Source organism: Triturus cristatus, chromosome 4_2 (genome assembly GCF_964204655.1).
Source record: "Triturus cristatus chromosome 4_2, aTriCri1.1, whole genome shotgun sequence".
Classification (NCBI taxonomy): Eukaryota; Metazoa; Chordata; class Amphibia; order Caudata; family Salamandridae; genus Triturus; species Triturus cristatus.
Genome location: NC_140586.1, coordinates 247,495,952 through 247,519,169, shown reverse-complemented (window position 1 = coordinate 247,519,169; position 23,218 = coordinate 247,495,952). Strand labels below are relative to the sequence as shown.

Genomic DNA, 23,218 nt, shown 5'->3' with positions numbered 1-23,218 from the left:
CCTTACTCTCCATCAATGAGCCATCTCAGCCCTGTAGATTGCACACAACAGGCCTTGTGAAAAGGGTTTGGGTTTGACACAGTGAGCCATTCACAGGGAAAGGACATTGAGCGCTGCGCAGTGTTGGACGCGGTGAGTCTACCCCAAACATATGTTGATATGTAATGTTTGTCTTGCTCTACCTAAAAATGGACAGTAGATGTGGGCAGACTACACATGGCTTTATATGTTGGCATTCTGCATGTATATGAGATTGGCAGGTACTGTGTCCACCCTCACACCTGCATGCATTTACGTGTGGTTCTCCCATGCTGATGTACCATGTGTGAGATGCATTCTTGTCTATGTTAGACATATCTGTGGATTTGGGATGAGTCAGTATCATGCTACTGTACTGAGAGATATTGGTACATAACACAGTGTCACTGATGTGCTCCCCCTCTTGTCTCCCATGCCTGCAGCTCAAAGTACACCAGCGTAAGGCCGTGTGGAGGGCCATTGCATGCAAGGTGCGGGCTCTGGGTGTCTCAAATCGATGGCGCACCCACTGTCACAAGAGGTAGGATGACATCTGCCGGCTGAGCAAGAATGTGGCCGAGATGACACTGGGCTGATCCCTCGGACTGTCAGGTTGGCGCAGCGCAGCATGACACCACTAATGGTCCTCATCTTGGCCATGACACAGCCTGAGCTGGATGCACGTTTGAAGGAGCATCAGCAGCAAGCTAGAGGTGAGTATTCTGGGAAGGGTGACTTTGGCTCTGAGTGGCTGCATGTGTACACAGCCAGGGCCAGCGCTGGGATATGTGATGTTGGTAGCGTGATGCAGTGGCTTGTAAGTGGCATCTGTGCTGGGTGCAGCTGTCATGCATTTTCCCTACTCGTACTTCCTAATGTAATTTGAGTACTGGGCATTTACATTGCATTCTGAGGCGTGGGCTTCAGGTATTGTCTGCATTGGGGTAGTCTGGTAAATCACATGGAAGGGAACGGCAGTGTGCCTAATCTGAGTGTGCTTTCATCAATGTGTGCATTGCCTGACCTCAGATTTGTGGGGCTTATACATCTGACGCCAATGTGCAACAATAGGTGTGCCTCAAAGTACAACATGGTGGATGGCATGAGCTCATGGCCATTGTGGACTGTTATGTTGGAGTCTGTATCTGTGTTGTCCCCTTCTGCTCCATCCAGATATAACAGTGGCAACATTTTGTGGGGTTCATCCTTGCCCCCATCAGGGCCCTAGGTGTGATCAGAGCAATTTGTGTGTTTGGTTGAACGGAGCCACCAGCAGGATATTGTGCTGTGTGGTCATCACATTGCTCACTTATGCCTGGTTTGCTTGTTGACACGCACTGTTTGAGTTAAAAATTGAGGTCGCACAATGTTATTGCACAGGGTGGTGTGCAACATGAAGATTTCATTATCTTCAGTGATGCTTTGCTTGCATATGTATGTTCTGTTGATGCCAACTGACCCTACATCTCTCTCTCATGCAGCAACTCCCGTGGGCACAGAAGGACAGGGGACGGACACCAGTGGTGATGCATAAAGCACAACAGCTTCACACGAGCACAGTGACACAGATGTGACCAGCGCCTCGGAGGGCGACAGGAGCCTGCTGGAGGAATCACAGCCAGAGATGCAAAGCTCAACGTCATCTGATGCCAGCAGTGACGCAACCATGTTGGCAGGCACAGGGAACGGGGACTCTGCCTCCTCTTCCACCACACAGCATACAGTGCCCACCCTCCCAGTTACTTCCACTAGAGCTGACCATGTTCACAACTGTAAGAAGGGAAGTTTCCTTCACCCCAGGCACCGCTGCCCTTGTCCCCCCTGCTTCCATCAGTGCTGAGTCTGTAGACCTTTTGCGCCAGCTGTGTGTGGGCTAGACAGCTCTCCTCAATGCCTTCATAGGCCACGACAAAAAGTAGGCACAGGTGGTTGCTTTCATGAAGGGCATACATTCAGACGTGGGTGGGCTACACCGGACTGTCCAGTCCTTGTCCTCCGCAGTGACGGCAGCCCTTCAACTGGCACAATCTCGGAGTCCAGCTCCAGTCCCTTTGACCACGCACAACAGACCTCAAGGTCAAGATACAGCACACGCAGCACACAGCAGCAGCAGCCCAAGCGGTCTAGGGCGCAGACACCATCCCCACAGAAAACTAAAGCCACCCCAGAGCGCAAAGACAAAAGCCCGTCAGGTGACACAAAGGGCCACAAAGCCAAGAAGCAGACCTCAGGGTCACATGCCTCAGAGGCATCCCCAGCCAAGGACTCTCTTGTCCCAAAAGCATCTTGCAAAGACAAGCAGACAGTTTCAGTGCCCACTGAGAAGGTGGTACCTGATAAGAGTACACATAAGAAGAGCTCCAACCCAGATTCCCCCAAAATCTCGACTCCCATTCAAAGCCGAGTGAAGCAGGGAAAGGAGGGCACTGTAGGGGGAACACCTGGTAAACGGGATGGAGGGGCAAAGGCAAGGCCAGCCCAAACAAACAGCTGGATCCAGCATGTCCCCAGAGGGTGGGCCACCGTCTGCACCTGATGCAGCTTTGGTGGTGAGTGTGCCTGTTGTGTCCGCACCCCTTGACATTAATCCCAAGACAGGGAAGCCATTTTGACTCCCCAAAAAGTGGAAAGGCACCCCTCCACAATCTCCCACCCACACTCTCTCACGGCAGCATAACTCCACCTCCACATGCCACTACACCACCTGGTCCAAGCAGCCCTACGGCTTCACAAGCCACTGATGCCTCTACCTCAGCTGGGCCTCTCTCTCCCCGGTCAAGTTCTCCAACTGTCTCCGACACACAGCCAGCTCCTGACTGACAGCCAAGTCTGAGTAGTAGTCACCCTCACACACCTGTCTCTCCCACAGCGGCGCCTGTACTGCCCATTGTTACCCCCCTGACTTTGTTGCTGACCATGGCAGGGTACAGTCGCACACATTCCCTGTGCAGCTTCTCGTGGACTTACTTTGCACTTTGTGCTGGCCACTGGCCTTGTTGTACAATTCTATTTGACCCTTGCCTGTGCAGCTTCTCATGGACTTACTCTGCACATTGGACTGGCCACTGGCCTTGTTGTTCACTGCTGCTTGCCCCTTGCCTGTGCAGCTTCTCATGGACTTACTCCACACTTTGGACTGGCCACTGGCCTTGTTGTTCACTGCTGCTTGCCCCTTGCCTGTGCAGCTTCTCATGGACTCACTCTGCACATTGGACTGGCCACTAGCCTTGTTGTTCACTGCTGCTTGCCCCTTACCTGTGCAGCTTCTCATGTAACTACTCTGCACTTTGTGCTGGCCACTGGCCTTTCTCTTGTCTAATATTGGTGCCTATCTGTGCAATATGTGAATAACGACAGTTGCTCCTGTTGTCTGTTTTGTCAGTGTCCTTACTGATTAAAGTTTTTTCTGTGTGTGTGTGTGGTTTTCTGTGCCACATGCTCTGTATACCACTTCAACATTGCCAATGGCTTGTCTCACTTTCTCTAGTTTTTACAGGGGTGACAGGGACTTCAGTTCTTCCTGACTCTGATACTTGTGGGTGCAATGATGGTGGTTTTAGATGAAATACTGTTGTCGTTATCATTCTTTGTTCATGTTAGCTATATTGTACACATGTCAGGTTTGGAGGCACTGCCAGCACAGAGTGGGATTCTATCCACAGGATTGCAGGCAGTCTGGCCAGGGTCATCATGTATTTGTGATCTTACTTTATGTGTGCCCAGCAGTGTAGGTGTATAGTCATCTTGTGATGGTCAGTCATCCTAGTCACATCGATTTAATTTCAATGTGTGCACTTGGGTGGTCAAGAAGTGTGCAGTGTGAAGGGAGTGAATTTGTCGGGAGTGTTGATGTGTGTGTGCCCGTGCAATGTCAACTACACATATATGTCACCCGGGAGTAGAGTGCCTGTTTGTGTGATTGTTCAGCCCTGTGATTGTGTGCACATGTGTGTGTTGTATGTTGCGCACTGTGCAGTGTGTTGGTGTGTCCTTGCAGTTCTGTCCGACTCCTACTTGTTGTTTTTGGCAATTGTGAGTATGCAGAGTATGTGACTGGCAAGTCAGTGTTGTGTTTTGTTGATCATTCATGTGTCTTGATGCTGTTTGTGGTCAAAGTGCATACCTCATCATCCACACTGACATTGTGGGTGTGTTTTTCCATGCATTGCTGTCACATGGAGATGTATTGCCTCCAGTATGGCATGTGGGGTGTGGTGTCATACCATCCCCTATCTGTGCTTCAGATGCCTACCCATTGTGAGTCTGCACTCCATCTATTTGTGTATGGTACACTCCTGCCATGTCCACTACTGACGTACACAGCACTTCACTTTCATGTCATCTGTCCCCTTGGGTTGCTTGTCTGTGCACCTCCCCTTCATTTCATTTGTGACACTGTGCTTTGTGGTGCAGATCTTTGCACAGGAGCAATGTGCCATGCAGGACATTTTCCCAATTGGTTATATGTGATTTTCTTGTACTGTTAAGCGGTCATGGTTGCTCATATGCAGTTCAACTGTTTGTGCTGCACAGTCCTCTGGTCAGGTTGTTTCCACTTTGGTGTCCCAGACTTGTGCATCTGTGGGTGTTGGGTTAGGTGTATGTGTGTTTGCTGAGGTACTGCTTCACTTCCTGAGTGTGATGTTGTCAGTGTGCTGTTTTGATTGTAGTTGTGGGTGTTCATGGTGTGTCACTCATATCTGTGTGGAACTGGTCTGTTTGGTGTGCACACACTGCTTGGTGTGCATGCAGTGCTGTGGGTGTATGTTGCCTTGTCCTTGCCTGGTGTGCATCCCCTGATGTCCTGCTGTGTTTGCAATGTGATTTATTGGCATGTTCATCTGTTTTGTGTTTGATGTGGCTGTGTGCAGTGTTTGGGCTGTGTTATCTCTTGCAGCTGACCGATGCTCTGTGTGTGGTGTTCTATTTGCATGTCAGTGTGTGTGTTTTGTTGGTGTGGTGTGTTTCATTCAGATGTGTGTTGCCAGTGTTATGTGCTTTACTTGTGTGTCTGTCACATGAACTAAGGTCTATTCTAGTTCCTGTGCTTGTGTTAGGTGCGTCCTTGGTGTTTTCTCCTCTCATATTTGAGCTGTCGCTTGTCATTCTTGTGCATGTGCAGGCATGTGGTACACTGTCAATAAACAATGAAGCCAGTGTAAAATAAGGGGGCACTCTAATCAATGTGGTACATCAATCAATCGAGCCACGAGCCTCAGATTCCCTGTGAACCGTTATGTTCATAGGAAGTCAGCTTGGCAACATCAGAACAGTACCCAGTGGGTATGAAAAGCCCTCACTCACCAACCTGGTTGGTGACATGCTTCATCATCGGGCTTCCACTGGGACGACCGAATGTCATCCCAGTGTGCTGCAACGCCAGGTTACTGCGGAGCTGGGTTGGTTGTGTGGGGAAAGTGAATTTAAAATAACCAATCAAGTCAAAAAAGAAACTTTATTAATTTTGCTTAAAAGGCAAGAAATAAAAAGGAGTGAGGGTCATAAAAATAAAAGACCTGGTTCACTCCGTGGCGGTCAACATGTTTCTGCCTCACAGATTGTTAATCAGGCATTCGTCAGGACCAGAGGGGGATGTGCGTAGACCCGGTGGTGTGCACGCTCTAAGGTACACCCAGCCGAGGGCTAATGTGTGAAAAGTCAAAAAGAAACACACTGGATAGTGTGACCTCCGCCAGAAAAGTTAATATGGGGAGAGGAACGAGTTTACTAACGAGGCCTGTCCATTGGAAGCCTCATGGGTCCCGGTAGGGGGGTAGGAGCAAAATGGCACACCGCCCTTGCTGCTCTCAACCCGCGTTATGCCTAAACAGCCTCTTGCTCTCCGGGCCCGGCAGCAAGAGGCTGTTTAGGCATAACGCGGGTTGAGAGCAGCAAGGGCGGTGTGCCATTTTGCTCCTACCCCCCTACCGGGACCCATGAGGCTTCCAACGGACAGGCCTCGTTAGTAAACTCGTTCCTCTCCCCATATTAACTTTTCTGGCGGAGGTCACACTATCCAGTGTGTTTCTTTTTGACTTTTCACACATTAGCCCTCGGCTGGGTGTACCTTAGAGCGTGCACACCACCGGGTCTACGCACATCCCCCTCTGGTCCTGACGAATGCCTGATTAACAATCTGTGAGGCAGAAACATGTTGACCGCCACGGAGTGAACCAGGTCTTTTATTTTTATGACCCTCACTCCTTTTTATTTCTTGCCTTTTAAGCAAAATTAATAAAGTTTCTTTTTTGACTTGATTGGTTATTTTAAATTCACTTTCCCCACACAACCAACCCAGCTCCGCAGTAACCTGGCGTTGCAGCACACTGGGATGACATTCGGTCGTCCCAGTGGAAGCCCGATGATGAAGCATGTCACCAACCAGGTTGGTGAGTGAGGGCTTTTCATACCCACTGGGTACTGTTCTGATGTTGCCAAGCTGACTTCCTATGAACATAACGGTTCACAGGGAATCTGAGGCTCGTGGCTCGATTGATTGATGTACCACATTGATTAGAGTGCCCCCTTATTTTACACTGGCTTCATTGTTTATTGATATCTAACCGAGGGGACTAGCCGTGTTGATCCCTTCCTCTCCTGTTGTTTTTGATGTGGTACACTGTGACATCATGTTGACTTGATCAGTGGTGTGGTATGTCTGTCTGTGTGTCATTGTAGGCCGATTTCTCCCAGTTTGTGTCCATGATTGTTTTGTGATGTGCACTTCTTGTCTGTGTTGTGGTATGTTGTCTGTGCATTGTCCCTGACTGGTGAGGTTGTGCACTCCTGTTCTGTCTGTGCTCCCATTGCCTTTCCACAGTTTGGCTTCACAGGTCAGGTCTGGTCTTGTTGTGGTTCTGTGTGTGTTTTTGTTGAGTTATGTGTTTGTCTGTTGTTTTTGTGCAGACATTGGTTCTGGCATCCCGGTGTGTGTGATGTTTGTGGATACCCCCCAGGGAGTGTGATTGTTTGTCTGTGTAATGACTGGACATTATTGACACCCATCTGAGTTGTCTGACACTGGTGTAGTGTGCTGCAGGTGTGATGGGGGTATGTGTGAAGATTCCTACTTGTGTTGGACAGTCATGGAGTGTGTCAATGGACTCTGTGTGTTGTGCTGCTGACATACTCCTGTCAAGTAGTTGTATACATATGGGTGGCTGTTCACTGTTTAACTTGAGGGCCTTCCTTTCATCCCTGTGCCTATACATGGGTTGCCTTGCTGTCTCCCTGAGTTGTTGCACTGAGATGACTGTGGTTTGACTTCACTCGCTGTGCCAGCCATGTGTGATTTGATGGGCTGAGGGTGTTCTTATATGTTTCTTGTCTTGCATGTGATGTACACATGCTTGGCAGTTAGTTCCTTGGCCTTCCATTTGTGGGCACCTCACTTTAGCTTTCCTATATGTTGTACTCCAATGCTGCTGGCATGTGGTCTGTGTATGTGGCTGTATGTCAGTGTGGGGGTATGTCTGTGTGACTTGGCAGGCTGTGTGTCCAGTGCAGTGTTGTTCATTATCTGTGTGTGTTCATTTTCTGCTTGGACTCAGTTTCCTTGTCATGTGTGTGGTGTTGTTGTGGTGTGTGGGTTGCCCTGGCCCTGTGCTTCTGTGCTTCTGTGCTGTGTGTTCATCTGCAGCCACTCCTGCTGTGGCTGTCTCCCTAGTTGTTTGGTGTGTGGTGCAGGGTGTGGGTTCACCTGGCTTGTTGTTGTGCATGGGGGTGCACAGGAGGGGCACATGGCATGTTCCTTCATGGGGGGCCTAATGTGTGGAGGGTGGTGGCGTGGCCTGTGGTCTTTGTGCACTGCCCATGCCTGGTGCTGGCCCTGCCTTCTGCATTGTGCGCATGTTTTCTCGTCTCTTCACCGCTGCGGTGACGTGACCGGGACATTACTTCATGATCGCAGTAGATGGGTGACCTGGATGCGGAGGGATGATTTAGTCACAGGTAGGACATGTGTGGGTACACTTGTGGATGTGTTCCTGTCCCCACCAGGGTGTCTGGTGTGGACAGGAACCCTATATCAGCCCATGAGTTGTGTGTTGTGGTTTTGTGCATAGTTGTGTTATTGCGTACCTGTGGTGTCGTCTACGACGGTCCATGAGTTTAGAACGACGGGGCCGGCATTGGCCATGCCAAAGGTATGGCGGTTGAGCCGGCCCCCTCCAGAACAGGAGGCGGGCCTGTCGCCCACAGTAGTGACGCGACAGGCGCGCCTCCTCCACATAGGTCCTGGCCAGGAGGCATGACCCGGAAGTGATTAGAGTCACTTCCGGGTTGCGCAAAAGGGCAACGTCTGGCCAGTAGCCCTGGCCGGGCCACCAAGGGGTATAAAGGGCTGGGGAGCAAAGGAGTCTGTCTCGTCGCTCCGTGCTCCCCAGCTTGCCCCCAAGCCTCGCTAGGAGGCTTTAACTTTTGTTTTTCTTTATTTTGCAGGTTGTTAGCGCTTTCACCTGTGCAGACATTCCCGTCGATTGTGGTCATTGGGTGGTGTCCGGTTTTTCGCATCGGTGACAAGAAGGCGATTGCGTGGCCGGTAGCATCCGTGTTCAAGTGTCTGGTTTCGAGGAGAGGTTCGCAGGAAAAGAAGACGGTGACATCGGCGCTGGAGACGAGAGCGCGGTCGGGCCAGCATCGGGTCGGACGTCCCAATTTCGGTTCAGGTACCCGGCGGGGTGGCTCAGGGCCCGTCCATGAGCGCTCACCCCTCCGGTAGTTAGGGCAGCCTCTCGTGTTCAGAGCGGATTGCCCCGGGTATTGCCCGCGTTAGGGGAAATCGCTCACCGCACCTCAGCGTGCGCGGAGTAAAGCTTCACTGCAATTTTCCCCCTGTCTCGGGTACTGCCCCCCCTTGTTAAATCTCATGTGCGCAGCCATACCTTTTCCCTCCAACCCAGGTATTGCCCGCTTTAAGTGTTGCGGGGAATATTGCTCGCCGCGTGTCAGCTGTGCGCGGCGAAGGCTTCCACCTTAAGTTTCTCGGACCCGGGGATTACCTGTGTTAAGGCTTGAGGGGGAGATTTGCTCACCGCGCGTCAGCGGTTTGTCAGGTTTAGCGCATGGTGAAAATACACCAACCGTTTTGTTTTACATTGAGGCTGATCGGTTTTTGGTGGGCATTCTTATCTGCATTGCATGTATAAACATTGTGATCATTTCAACAGTTTGATGTCAATAGCACGCCTGCTTTCTTAAATTGATAAGCGTGCAATTAAGCAAGGTCTGATCGGTTTCGAGGGGTAATTTATTTGCATTGCATGTATAACACTGCTAATCCGTGACTGGTTTGTTCTCTTGCTTTGGGGTCTCAGTCAACGAAAGTAAATGTTTATGGTGTGATAGGCAGTGCATGTAAAGGTTTACCATGGACATTTGAAGCCCTGTCACAGTACGGTTGCTTGTGGGTTTACACTGTTTTCTTGTGTGAGATCAAACTGGTGGCAATATAAACACAAAGGGCATTGCGTTAACACTGTTGGCTATAGGTTAGGTGCTGATTCCCTTACTCGCCAGGTTTTGAGATCAATTTGAACAGGTGTGAGCTCAGTCTACTTTGGGTCAGAGTACTTTTGTGAGAATTAGAAGTGATGGCAGGCAAAGCGAAGAGGGAAGAACAGCGCTCTCGTATGGAGAGGCTAATCGAGCAGATGATGAAAAAGGTGGACGAGCTCGGGCATGACCTGGCTAACCGTAGGGAAAAAGTGAAGGGGCAGGAGGGGCTGGGGGAAAGGGCTCGGCGCACCAATGTGCCCCCCAAGGCAGCTTTTCCCCCAATCCCAAAAAGGATTAGAGCAAAGAAACCATTGGGGAAAGAACCTGCTACCCCAATCCCCCAGGTTCCCAGGGATGACAATCCTACTGCGCCCACCCCCCATGTCCCTCAGGTGCCACTTGTGCCTCAGGATGAGGTCCCTCATGTTCCAGCACCCACCCCGGTCCCAGCACCAGAGACTCCTTTAGCACCGATCCCAGCACCAGCTCCACCAATAACGCCACCCGTCCTGGTACCTACACTTGCGCGTCCAGTGGCGCCGCATACTCCAACACCGCTACCAGTTCTCCCTGTGATTCCAGGGCCAATATTGGCGCCTCCAGGGGTGCCATACGCCCCATCACCACTGCCGGCTCTCCCTGTGCCTACTGTGACCCCACCCGCCCCCACAGGAGTCCCGGTCCCTGTTGTACAGCCCACGCCCATGGGGGAGACACCACCGCGGGTGCGGGGGTCCCACAAGATATAGTGTCACATTTGGCAGCAATCCTGCCATGGTTGGGGAGGGCAGGCATCCTCGCTCCAACTGTGGGGGCTAAGGAGTTAGGTACCGGTGCTTTGGCAGAAGCAAAGCGAATTGGGTCTCAGTTTAATGCATGGCCTGGGGAAAAAATTGTTGAAGGGCCAGCTGCACCATTACCTATCATTTCAGGGGGTAGTACCGGCACACTGGAGAACAAAGGATTGTCAGTTCCCTTTGTAGCAGCAGGGATCCAGCAGGAGGCACCTGGGACCACTGCAGCAGGTAAGCTGCCAACATTGCCAATGTTGGACGTTGGTGAGTCCCGCTCTGAGCGTGAATTTTTAGGCAGGCATGTTTCTCTGGAGTTGAAGAATAGAATTTGAGCTGGTGAATATATCAATATGTTTTCATTGCTGATCTGTGAAAGAAAAAGAGAGGAGGCAAGAAAGAACAAAGATTATATGCTTCCCAGGGAATGGGCTAGTCAGATGTTGAAATACAGGGTGGAAGAGAACTTACTCAACTGGATCAGAGCCTTTTCCATATTTATGGCAGTTACAGCTGAGCGTTTCCCAAATTTGCAGGCGCAGATGGCTTACTACCAAAACAGGATAGTCCTGGCCCCTGATAAATTTGCAGGGGGAGGGTGGTTAGAATATGATAAGAATTTCAGGGTGGCTAAGGCATCCGATCCATCGCTGTCATGGGACCGATCAACACAATATCATGGTTGGGTCTTTTTGGGAGCGAGGGACATAGTAACACAAAGAGCCAGTCCTCTCAGCCCTTTCATTCCTTTCGGTCACAGGGTAACACAAGTTACACCACTAATTCGAACGGCACTGGGGGAAGGAAGGGGACATGCTGGGATTTCAACAGACGGACTTGCACCAGACCACAGGGTCAGTGCAGGTTCAAACATGCATGTTCATTTGTGCCAACCCATCCCACCCCGAATCCAAATGCCTCAAAAAATCAAAAGATAATGGTAGGAAAAAGCAGGAGTGAAGCGGTGACCCCGCTCGAAGTGCGGTCTCCCATTGATGTAACGGCATTGACACCATGGCTCAACAAGTATCCCTGCCCCCTTACTGCAAGAACTCTGTTGGAGGGTTTCAGGGACGGTTTTAGGATACCAGCTCTAAATTATGTGGGATCACCAGAGTGCCAGAACCAAGTCTCCACAAAAATTGCCAAGGAACTGCTCCTGGGTAGAGTAGCGGGCCCATTTGAGTCTGTACCTGTTGAGAATTTCGGCTGCTCCCCGTTGGGTGTAGTGCCCAAAAAGGTAGAGGGAGAATTCAGACTTATACACAACCTATCAGCCCGCAAGGGAAATTCACTGAATGATGCAATTGATGATGAGTTTTGCAGTGTAAAATACGCTTCTTTTGACCAAGCGGTGGAGATGCTCAGGGGTTTGGGCCCTGGAGCGTTGATGGCGAAATCAGACATAGAATCAGCTTTTCAGATACTCCCAGTACATCCGGACAATTACCATCTGCTTGGTTTTAAATTTTAGGGAAGTTTTTATATGGATATGTGTATGCCAATGGGCTGCTCTGAGTCATGCGCATATTTTGAAAGATTCAATTCATTCTTGGAATGGGTTTTCAGACAGAAGACGGCATCAGTGGGTCATGCATTACCTAGATGACTTTCTTATCTTGGGGGCACAGGGCTCCCCGGAGTGTGGGTGGGCGCTGCAGGAATTTTGCGGGCTCATGCATGCTTTTGGGGTTCCTTTGGCCCCAGGGAAGACAGTTGGGCCAGCATCAATGATAGCGTTCCTGGGCATTGAGTTAGATTCCATTCAGAGGTGCTTTAGGTTGCCCATGGACAAAGTCACCAAGTTCAGAGCTGCTTTACAGCTATGTTTGAGCAAAGAGAATGTCACACTCCACCAGCTGCAGCAGACAGTAGGACAACTAAATTTTGCTTTAAGGGTTATTCCGATAGCAAGACCTTTCTCCCGATCCATCTCACAGGCCATGGCTGGGCTCAGGGAGAAACATCACCACACAAGGCTGTCAGCTGAGGTTCGGCAGGACATGCAAATTTGGCAGGCATTCCTGCAGGACTTCAATGGCAGAGTAGTGTGGCCCGGTCCGCCCACTGCCTCCTCGGAGTTGGGTTTAATGTCTGACGCCGCGGGCAGTGAGGGATTTGGTGCCATACTCGGTACTGAGTGGGTGGCACAACGGTGGCCTGCATGGTGGCTGGAGAGCGGCTTGACGGGTGACATCGGTTTCCTGGAGCTCTTCCCCATCTGGGTGGCATTGACTGTATGGCCAGAACAACTGCGTAATCAGTCAGTGGTTTTCTGGTCAGACAACATGACCGTCGTTGAATGCATCAACCAGCAAGCAGCCCGGTAATGCATGGCCTGGGGAAAAAATTGTTGAAGGGCCAGCTGCACCATTACCTATCATTTCAGGGGGTAGTACCGGCACACTGGAGAACAAAGGATTGTCAGTTCCCTTTGTAGCAGCAGGGATTCAGCAGGAGGCACCTGGGACCACTGCAGCAGGTAAGCTGCCAACATTGCCAATGTTGGACGTTGGTGAGTCCCGCTCTGAGCGTGAATTTTTAGGCAGGCATGTTTCTCTGGAGTTGAAGAATAGAATTTGAGCTGGTGAATATATCAATATGTTTTCATTGCTGATCTGTGAAAGAAAAAGAGAGGAGGCAAGAAAGAACAAAGATTATATGCTTCCCAGGGAATGGGCTAGTCAGATGTTGAAATACAGGGTGGAAGAGAACTTACTCAACTGGATCAGAGCCTTTTCCATATTTATGGCAGTTACAGCTGAGCGTTTCCCAAATTTGCAGGCGCAGATGGCTTGCTACCAAAACAGGATAGTCTTGGCCCCTGATAAATTTGCAGGGGGAGGGTGGTTAGAATATGATAAGAATTTCAGGGTGGCTAAGGCATCCGATCCATCGCTGTCATGGGACCGATCGACACAATATCATGGTTGGGTCTTTTTGGGAGCGAGGGACATAGTAACACAAAGAGCCAGTCCCCTCAGTCCTCTCAGCCCTTTCATTCCTTTCGGTCACAGGGTAACACAAGTTACACCACTAATTCGAACGGCACTGGGGGGAGGAAGGAGACATGCTGGGATTTCAACAGACGGACTTGCACCAGACCACAGGGTCAGTGCAGGTTCAAACATGCATGTTCCATTTGTGCCAACCCATCCCACCCCGAATCCAAATGCCTCAAAAAATCAAAAGATAAGGGTAGGAAAAAGCAGGAGTGAAGCGGTGACCCCGCTCGAAGCGCGGTCTCCCATTGATGTAACGGCATTGACACCATGGCTCAACAAGTATCCCTGCCACCTTACTGCAAGAACTCTGTTGGAGGGTTTCAGGGACGGTTTTAGGATACCAGCTCTAAATTATGTGGGATCACCAGAGTGCCAGAACCAAGTCTCCACAAAAATTGCCAAGGAACTGCTCCTGGGTAGAGTAGCGGGCCCATTTGAGTCTGTATCTGTTGAGAATTTCGGCTGCTCCCCGTTGGGTGTAGTGCCCAAAAAGGTAGAGGGAGAATTCAGATTTACACGCAACCTATCAGCCCACAAGGGAAATTCACTGAATGATTCAATTGATGATGAGTTTTGGCGTGTAAAATACGCTTCTTTTGACCAAGCGGTGGAGATGCTCAGGGGTTTGGGCCCTGGAGCTTTGATGGTGAAATCAGACATAGAATCAGCTTTTCGGATACTCCCAGTACATCCGGACAAGTACCATCTGCTTGGTTTTAAATTTTAGGGAAGTTTTTATATGGATATGTGTATGCCAATGGGCTGCTCTGAGTCATGCGCATATTTTGAAAGATTCAATTCATTCTTGGAATGGGTTTTCAGATAGAAGACAGCATCAGTGGGTCATGCATTACCTAGATGACTTTCTTATCTTGGGGGCACAGGGCTCCCCGGAGTGTGGGTGGGCGCTGCAGGAATTTTGTGCGCTCATGCAAGCTTTTGGGGTTCCTTTGGCCCCAGGGAAGACAGTTGGGCCAGCATCAATGATAGCGTTCCTGGGCATTGAGTTAGAATCCATTCAGAGGTGCTTTAGGTTGCCCATGGACAAAGTCACCAAGTTCAGAGCTGCTTTACAGCTATGTTTGAGCAAAGGGAATGTCACACTCCACCAGCTGCAGCAGACAGTAGGTCAACTAAATGTTGCTTTAAGGGTTATTCCGATGGCAAGACCTTTCTCCCGTTCCATCTCACAGCCATGGCTGGGCTCAGGGAGAAACATCACCACACAAGGCTGTCAGCTGAGGTTCGGCAGGACATGCAAATTTGGCAGGCATTCCTGCAGGACTTCAAAGGCAGAGTAGTGTGGCCCGGTCCGCCCACTGCCTCCTCGGAGTTGGGTTTAATGACTGACGCCGCGGGCAGTGAGGGATTTGGTGTCATACTCGGTACTGAGTGGGTGGCACAACGGTGGCCTGCATGGTGGCTGGAGAGCGGCTTGACGGGTGACATCGGTTTCCTGGAGCTCTTCCCCATCTGGGTGGCATTGACTGTATGGCCAGAACAACTGCGTAATCAGTCAGTGTTTTTCTGGTCAGACAACATGACCGTCGTTGAATGCATCAACCAGCAAGCAGCCCGGTGTAAGATGATTCTCCGCCTTTTGAAGGAGATTGTTCTCAGAGCATGAAGCTGAATATACAATTTAGAGCTAAACACGTGCCTGGTGTCCTTAATCATGCTGCTGATGCACTTTCTCGCTTTAAGATGCAGGTTTTCAGGGCCCACCTCCCAGCAGCGGCAGTCCACGCCACCCCCTTCCCACAATGGCAGATTGGTGCCCCCACTTACCAGACCTCGTGGCAGCTAGCCTGGCACCCAGGACCAGGAAAGCATATGAAGGGGCGTTCTGGCAATATTGTTCATTCTTGGGAACGGGGTGGGCTGAGAGATGGCATGACACGGGGGCGCTCCTTCAGTACCTGTTTTTTTTACAAGGCGATGGTCGTTCCGCTGCAGCAGCTAAGCGGCATGTGGCGGCGATTTCCTTCTTTGCCCAGATCAGCGACAAAGGGGATCCCACTAACAGTTTTACGGTTAGGAAGGCTCTGAAAGGGTGGCAACGCCACCAAGGGTCGGCCCCAGACACAAGGCAGCCAATCGGGGTGGAGCTTCTGACGTCATCAGTAGGGACCCTCCCCGCAATTTGCAACACCTCAGGGGAAGTACGGTTGTTCACTGCAGCATTTTCATTGGTCTTTTACGGAGCATTCAGGATTGGGGAATTAGTGGCCCAAAACAAACTTGATGTACAAGGCGGCCTACAGTTTGACCGCATTAGGGTGAAGGGTGACACATTACTAATATCGATTAGGAAGTCCAAGACGGATCAGGAGGCGCATGTGTAGAGTTACCTGCATGTTAGACCCTGTGACAAAGGGGGGCCGTTGCTGAGACATGCGGATGGGGTTCCACTGGCACGTTTTCAATTCAAAAGAGTACTGGACATGGCAATCCAAAGGGCAGGTTTGAACCCAGGCAGTTTTGGAACCCACTCTTTTAGGATAGGGGCTGCCACTGAAGCGACAGCCAGGGGTCTGCATAGCAACAATGTACAAAGGATTGGGAGATGGTCCTCCAATTGTTATAAACGCTATGTGCGATTGCATATACTATGAGTGGGATAGTTCACAAAACGCTGATGCATGTGTCTTTCTCTGCTTTCATTACAGTTTCTCAAACCTGTCATGCAGGGGGGAAACTGGGGACACCACGACAGCAGCATTGGGCAACGAAAGGACCATCAGCACCAAACACCACAGATTGTTTGGATTGTTGGCCATTCATATGAAGGCGTATGTCCAATTTTTTCTTTACAGGAAATTATAGGGACAGGGCACGGCAGGCAGGTTTTGAAATAACATGTCATGGAAAAGGGGGGCTCTGCTTCAGTCAGTTCAGGGGTGTCATACTGGACCTATTAAGGGAGGGGGGGTCTCCTCCCAATATTAGCACGCTGCACTTGGGGGGGAACGATTTGGCAAAGCTGGGGAGAAGAGGGTTGGTAGAAACTATAGTCACAGAAATAGGCTGGTTAGCCAAGACATGCCAGGGTTGCACTATCGGATGGTCTCAGGTGATACCCCGATTCCAGTGGAGGGGTGGGGACACTGTAAAGGCTTTGAATCACTCCGTGAGGAGAATAAATAATAAAATTGAGAGAATTTTCAGTGCTCCCCATTTGCAGACCATCGCCCATGGGTGCATTAGGGGTGAACCGTGCTTCCTAAAAGACGGTGTGCACCCGTCCAAAGTAGGCAATGAGGTTTTTCTAGAGAATATATTGGCGTGGTTGGGTGGCCTTAGTCGCAGGGGATGACCTTCTAGTCAGCGCAGGGGGGGGCTAGATAGTCGGTCAACTATGCTAGCCTGTGGCGGTAAGGTCATGGATTGGTGAGCAGTAAATTTAAGGTCCTTAGAGGGCGACGCCATTCTTGAATGGGGTCACCCAAGTGGGAAGGACAAGTGGTCTCTCCTAGAACTCCAGGGGCAGTTGGGTGCGGGGGAGGAGGGAGTTACGCTTTCTCTTGGCTTGGTAACAGGGGGGGGAGTACCCACACGGTGAATGGGCCCTCTGCGCATGCGCACTCCGGCTGGAGGGCGTGGTTAAAAATTGATAAGGATCTGACACCAGTTAGTGACCTTGCCGTAGGCTCTATTAAAGTATGCAGAAAATAGATAATGTATTGATTATTAAAGATATGTTAGATATGGATAGGAAACCTTTGTATTAGAGTTATGTTAAGGTTAGCCATCTGACATGTGTACTTATCAATTGTAATCAATGTAAAGTATATTTTCTGCTGCATTATGTAAATATTGTAATTATGATAAATGTTTATTAATCTTTGTTTAATAAATACAGCCGGGGGGAGTAACGCCCCTCGCATCCAAAACTTCTCTCCTGTCCCTTGCTGGGTCTTGAGTGGGGAGGAGGGGGTGTAGGAACCCTATGTCAGCCCATGAGTTGTGTGTTGTGGTTGTGTGCGGAGTTGTGTTATTGCATACCTGTGGCGTCGTCCGTGACGGTCCATGAGTTGCTGGTAATGTATCAGGTACAGCACCGGGAAGACGTGTAGAGCTGGATCCATTGCGGTGAGGACGGGGTGGAAGGGACCGGGACTCTGGTTTTGCGTTCCGCTGTCGTGCTTCCACCGTATCTGGTTGGGCGGTTTCTCCGCTGCGGTGTGGCTGGTTGTTTGGGGCATCCTGATTTGTACAGCAGATGTGACGTCATTCCGCATGGCGGTGAGTCTCCATAGGCTCCTACCACCGCGGTGGCGGGTGCACTTTGACGGCGGTTTGCGTTGCACCGCGGCAGACGGGAAATGGGCTATGTTTGGCCACACTAATATGGCGGGTGTGAGGACCGCTGCTGGTGTGCCGAAAAAAAGCATTTTATGCCTCCGCAAGCACTGCGGTGGTGCCTCCTCCCACCATACTAATAGACCCCTAAGTTATTTATATTGCTCAATAGGACAGGGTGTACTCTATATAAGAGATCTAAGCAGATTGTTATGGGTGGCGTTTTTACATAACCGTTTTCCGTTAAGGTAATGTTTTGTGAGGGTGGGCACCTTGGGTGGATGAGTGCTCTCCTGTGCCCTGTGCTACGGGTAAGGTAAATGCCTGTAGAGGTGCTTGCATGGTAGTGCACTATGTACATTTCTTAAAATGCAGAATAGCACTCAAAGTCGCACTCCCTATCTTTATAACGGAGTGTAAAGTTGGGTATGGATACAGAAAAACAAGTGACATTGTGATATAAAATCTTGGCATTTGTAACTTTCAAGACAATGTGAACTGCTAGCCACTCAGATGAAGAACTCTGGCCTATGTGAGGAGGCTCAAGGTGACAACTGAAATTTTGCTGGGCTGGTGTCATACCCAGATTGAGGAAAAGGATTTTTTTCTGGAGTAATATTGGATGACGTGTACACTTTGTCAGAGATTTGCATAAAAAAATACAGACATATATATAACAAATACAGGAATATAGCTATTGGGTTTGAGCTGTTTTTTTAAATTTTTGGGTCATCCCGTGGTTAAAGAGCAGCATCTGTAGTGGGTTATGTTATTTACCACTTGAAGCGCAGGCCTCGCATGTTGTTGCAAACCAACCGGGTATTCAAGTTACTCCCTTTGTATGTTTTACTCGAATATAGCATGTTACATCGCATGCTATTACATCGCGTTCCTTTACAACGCGGTCGTTACAAAGACCGCGTTGTTAGAACACGATACCTTTAAAATGCAAGTCATTAGCATGACTTGCTGTAGGGGACGCGCTGGACCTAGAAATAGTATAACTTACTATTCCAACTCCAGCCTGCGCAACATTAGGGAAGGTGTTGGAATAGGAAATCATACTATACCTTATGTTAGAGCGCCCCCTACAGCAAGTCAATCTAATGACTTGCGTTGTAAAGGCATCGCGTTCAAACAACATGGTCGTTGTAATGACCATGTTGTAAAGGAACTGCGATGTAATGACTGTGTTGCAAACGCTGTCTCCCATTTTACTCTGTATGGGGTGCTCGAAGGAATGTACAACTTGATCCTATGCAAAGGTAATGGCTTTGGGAATATGATACGGTCAAGTTATTATCTCTCTTTGGAAATTTGTGTTGATCAAGCAAAAGTGGTAAATAGGACCGTCACATTAGCATTCAAGATTTAAAGCTGCAGGTAAATAATCTATGGGTCTGAAAACTAGAATTAGTAGTTTCTGTGGCCATGTCTTCAGACTTTTTAATGCCCCTCCGATATATAAAAAATTCAGGGTCCCCCAAGAATGACAAACATTTTTTTCACAATTATTCGATTGAACTGGGAACTTGAAACATATTTATTAGTTCAAACAATGCAGTTATGCATAGTTATATCCCTTTTGAATAATGCAGTCAAATATTTTGTCAATATGCTATTGGCTGCCTGGTTTCTCTAAACTAAAATTTTATCTGAAATGAAGGAACCACTAAGAAGTTTATTTGGAGCCCCCGCCCCTCTAATAACACTGACTCACAGCCAGGATATAAGTGCCAAATCATGTTATGATTGCCCACTACAGAGGAGTGTCTCACTGCCACTCTGTTCTTCCACTAAAACACTGTTTTCAGCCTGATGCTCCTTTTGACGAGTGTCTGATCCCTTTGTACCATGTCCAAACTGAGCTCGTGGTGAGATATGAGAGTGTCTGTAAGGTATTTAGATGTGAAATGATAGTCACTATAATGTTCATTTTAACGTATATCCTAATTATTTATTTTTCATGGAGCTTTCGTATTACTTAGGTTATTATTTTTGGGAGATTATTAGTTAGTTTGGATGGCCTATCTTACTCTACCTTAATTTCATTATTATGAATGGTGCATTATTTTAGCCATAAAATAGTGTTTGGTGCTGTAATCCACCACTAGCGGTGTGCTCTCATATCCAGTTAAAGCAATGTTGGGGGGCACTTACAGGTGAGCAGTGCCAGATTTGTGTTTGTCTGTGGTAAATTTTAGTAGATTTTTCTGTGACTTGGATTGTGTCACTCAGGTTTTTGCTGACCAGTTTGCATAGGATTTATTTTTAGGTTTTGCCTAGGCAGTGTGTGCACTGTCTTTTCGAGACATGCTGTGTTCAGAATGTGAAAAAAGAAGAGATGAGGGACAGAATGCCGAATAGATCAAACATTCACCCCCAATGACAGATGTGGGTTAAATCCATTGTTTTGTTTCCGGATGCCCTTCCAGTTTAGACCCAGCCATATGCAAATCAGTCTTGACCCTGTTCTCCATGAAAACAGTCCAGCCCAAACAGCCAGCCCAGGTCTTCTCTGGACCAGAAACAAGCATCCTGGGACCGGTTTCTGAGTGACACTCCTCATCAGCCAGGCTAGCTTGAATCTGGTAGTGCAGCGAGCACTGTACCCACGTCTGGGCATACCCTTCCCACTTAGGGTGACAAATGCAATAAAAATAGATGATGTACAGAATGCTGAATTAATTATACATTCAACCCCAGTCACAGATCTGGGTAAATCCATTGTTTTTTTGCATGCCACGCCATTCCAGCTTACACCCAGCCATATGCAAATCAGTCGTGACCCTGTTCCCCATGGGCTTTGAGCTCCACCCATTGCCTGCCCATGTTTTCAATTGGCTCTTGTGACTGTCTTTTATTAATGCTTTTTTTCCTTTTATTAGTTTTGCCTAGAAGTGCTTCCTTTTCTACTCTTGTAACCTCCCATAAGAACTGGCCCTTTTACATGTGCTCTTACTCTGTGTTTCATTTACAAGTTTCAAAGCACTATTTTCTTAATAAGCTGGCGTTGCAGGTACAAAGCTACCACTTCCGACTGCACTTCCCCAACCCTAAGGGTATTTTTAATGTATTTTATATGTTTACGTGCTGCACGTTATGCCACACTTTATCTTGAATTATGGCGACCTTGCCTTTCTTTTGTTCGAGCACCGCGCTTTATTTTTTAGTTGCAGCTTAGGCACTCTCGCCCAACCCCATTTTTAAGATAAAGAACTTAAAACATACTTTTACTCTGGCGCCAAATCTCTTTAACTTCAACCGGCCGCTCTGCTTGTTTCTGTTGTTCCAGCGCGGCATGTTTGCATAAACTTATCTAATGGTATTTTTTATTTACTTCATTTCATCTCTGAGCATGATCCCTCACAGGGTACAATGCAGTACCTTATGTGGCCAAAAGGTATCCCAAGGGACACCTATTAATAACCTGTAGAACTGATCCCTTTCACTGCTTCTTGCACAGTAAATACATTTTGCTGTACCCAGAATAATGTGCTGCATAGCGAAATACTTCTAAGGTCCCAAAAGCGAGACCTATTGCATTGAAAATGCTTGTTTAGATTATTGGTACTCTCTTTTCCTGACTTCTTTGTTTCCAATATGCAATTTTCTCTTTCTTTATTAAAACTATCCCAGTCCTCCATTCATAAATACGTTTACAATCCTTATCTCCCCCATCCCGCCCTCACTGCCTCTCCTTGTCAAATCACATTATTTTTAGTGGTTTAGATCTGGTCAGAGATCAACGATATATGCAGTCATAAATAATTACTTAAAAGAGTCATAAGATTCATAACACAATTCCATATTTGCAACCTGCTAATACATAGGTAAAAACGCTTTGAAATGTATACAAGTTGTAGCACACAAATTCATCAGGTGTGACTTTGCTAAAGCAATCCGATCATTAGTTCAGAAAACGCTATATTAAAAACACAAATGTTTTTAAAAAACGATTCCTCCCTTCAAGCACAGTTTTATAGGGTCTGACGAATAGCACGTGTTATGTCTTGAATCCCACTCTTGCAAACATCACGTTCCAGTCATACCTTTCGATCCAACCAATGCTTTTTAAAGTCGTTTCCTCCTTTTCCAAATATCCTTGTTCCTGAGGTGCCAAGTGTCAATAAATCATGTGTTACATTATAGACCAGTCATTAATCTTATTTTTAGCATATGAAACGAAACTGCATGTCCCAGAATGCAATTTGCCATTTCTTAGAAAAAGCCAGTACTAGACAAAGTCCCAAATGACACGGAGCCACTTCTTTTAATTGTACTTCCCTCCACAGATGTATGTGTGTTGCCCATTCTGTACTCCCTCTTCCTTAAATACCTTTTTTGCAACGTTAGGTTTTTCTCACTGCCAGTCCACACAGCAGAAATTGGGACAACCACTTCCATCGGAGGGTGTGAGTCGAGGTCACTTTTGGGAAGCGGACCGGTATGCAAACTCTGCACTCCTCCAACAGGTGTTTTCTTTTTTTGTATCTCACACAGATTCTGCAGGGGGCGCACAGGCGCCGTATTCTGGCTGCTGGTTGCTCTCTTCCCTCACAGCCTCTAAGGGAAACCAGCGGTCTTGTGTGCCTTCACCCAGAGCAGAGGCATTGTGACGTCACGACTCGCTTGTGACGCGCTATTACAGGCGTGTTAGGTGGTATACAGGCGTAGGGGACTCGCTTGTGATGCATTATTACAGGCATGGTGACATCATGTTCTTATTACGGGCATGGTCTAACCACAGAAAACACATGTAAATTATCGCAATTGCTGGGGGAAACACGATTCATATGGCCCTGATCCTTTATCTTAGTGTATATGGTGCCTAATCTTAACTACACAACATATTCAGACAACACTCATTGGCTGAAAGGGGTTCTCTTCCGACAGACTTACCCGAGCACAGTATTCGGGGAGATCTTTGAAATCCGCCTGCAGAATGTTCCCAAGAAAGGGCAGGGAGGTGGGTCCGGGTGGGTAGCGGCTCCAGCTCCTCCGACGCTTCAAGAAGTCATAAAGCAGAGCAAAGACGGAGAAGTAGAGAGCCAGCATCGACAGGAAGGTACTCGAGGGCAGGAGGGGCCAGAGTGCAGAGAACAGACCCATCCTTGCTACCTCTAGCTCGCTATCAAAAGTGCACTGTCTGTTTCTTCTTTCCACCCTCCCCGTCCTGTTGTATTGCTTACTTATTACATTTAATTACCTGACTTCCACACTTTTATATCTCTTTCCTTGCCTCTTTCCCTAGCTCCGCCCAATTGCATAGAGTTTCTACCTAGGAGCTCCCCCTCTCTCCCTCCAGTCCGGTCTGCCTCTCTCTCTCTCTCTCTCTCTCTCTCTCTAGGTTGTGTAAACAGCCTGAATCAGTAAAAGTTTATGGCACACCTGACGTTGCCGAGCCAGTCAGTGACAAAACAAATAGGAGGCTCGACTTTTGCATAATGTCTGAACATATCGAAATCTATCACACGAAAATGCACATATGCAAATAGAGCAACACACCCACAAATATCAATCCATACAGACAACCCACCAACAGACACCCACAAACAGATGGCATGAGCTAAATACCTACATAATTCTATGCACACAGACAACCAG

The 23,218-nt window shown here is 48.4% G+C and overlaps 1 protein-coding gene across 1 annotated transcript in view; it reads right to left on the bottom strand.

The window, feature by feature from the left end:
- The window catches only part of LOC146833564 (cytochrome P450 2D6-like), a 413,996-nt gene extending 391,028 nt beyond the window's left edge, over positions 1-22,968 (bottom strand). The window contains exon 1 of the mRNA XM_085601419.1: positions 22,514-22,968. Coding sequence (XP_085457545.1) covers positions 22,514-22,723 — 210 coding nt within the window. The 5' untranslated portion in view covers positions 22,724-22,968. The remainder of the gene's footprint in view (positions 1-22,513) is intronic.
- Positions 22,969-23,218: the final 250 nt, after the last annotated feature.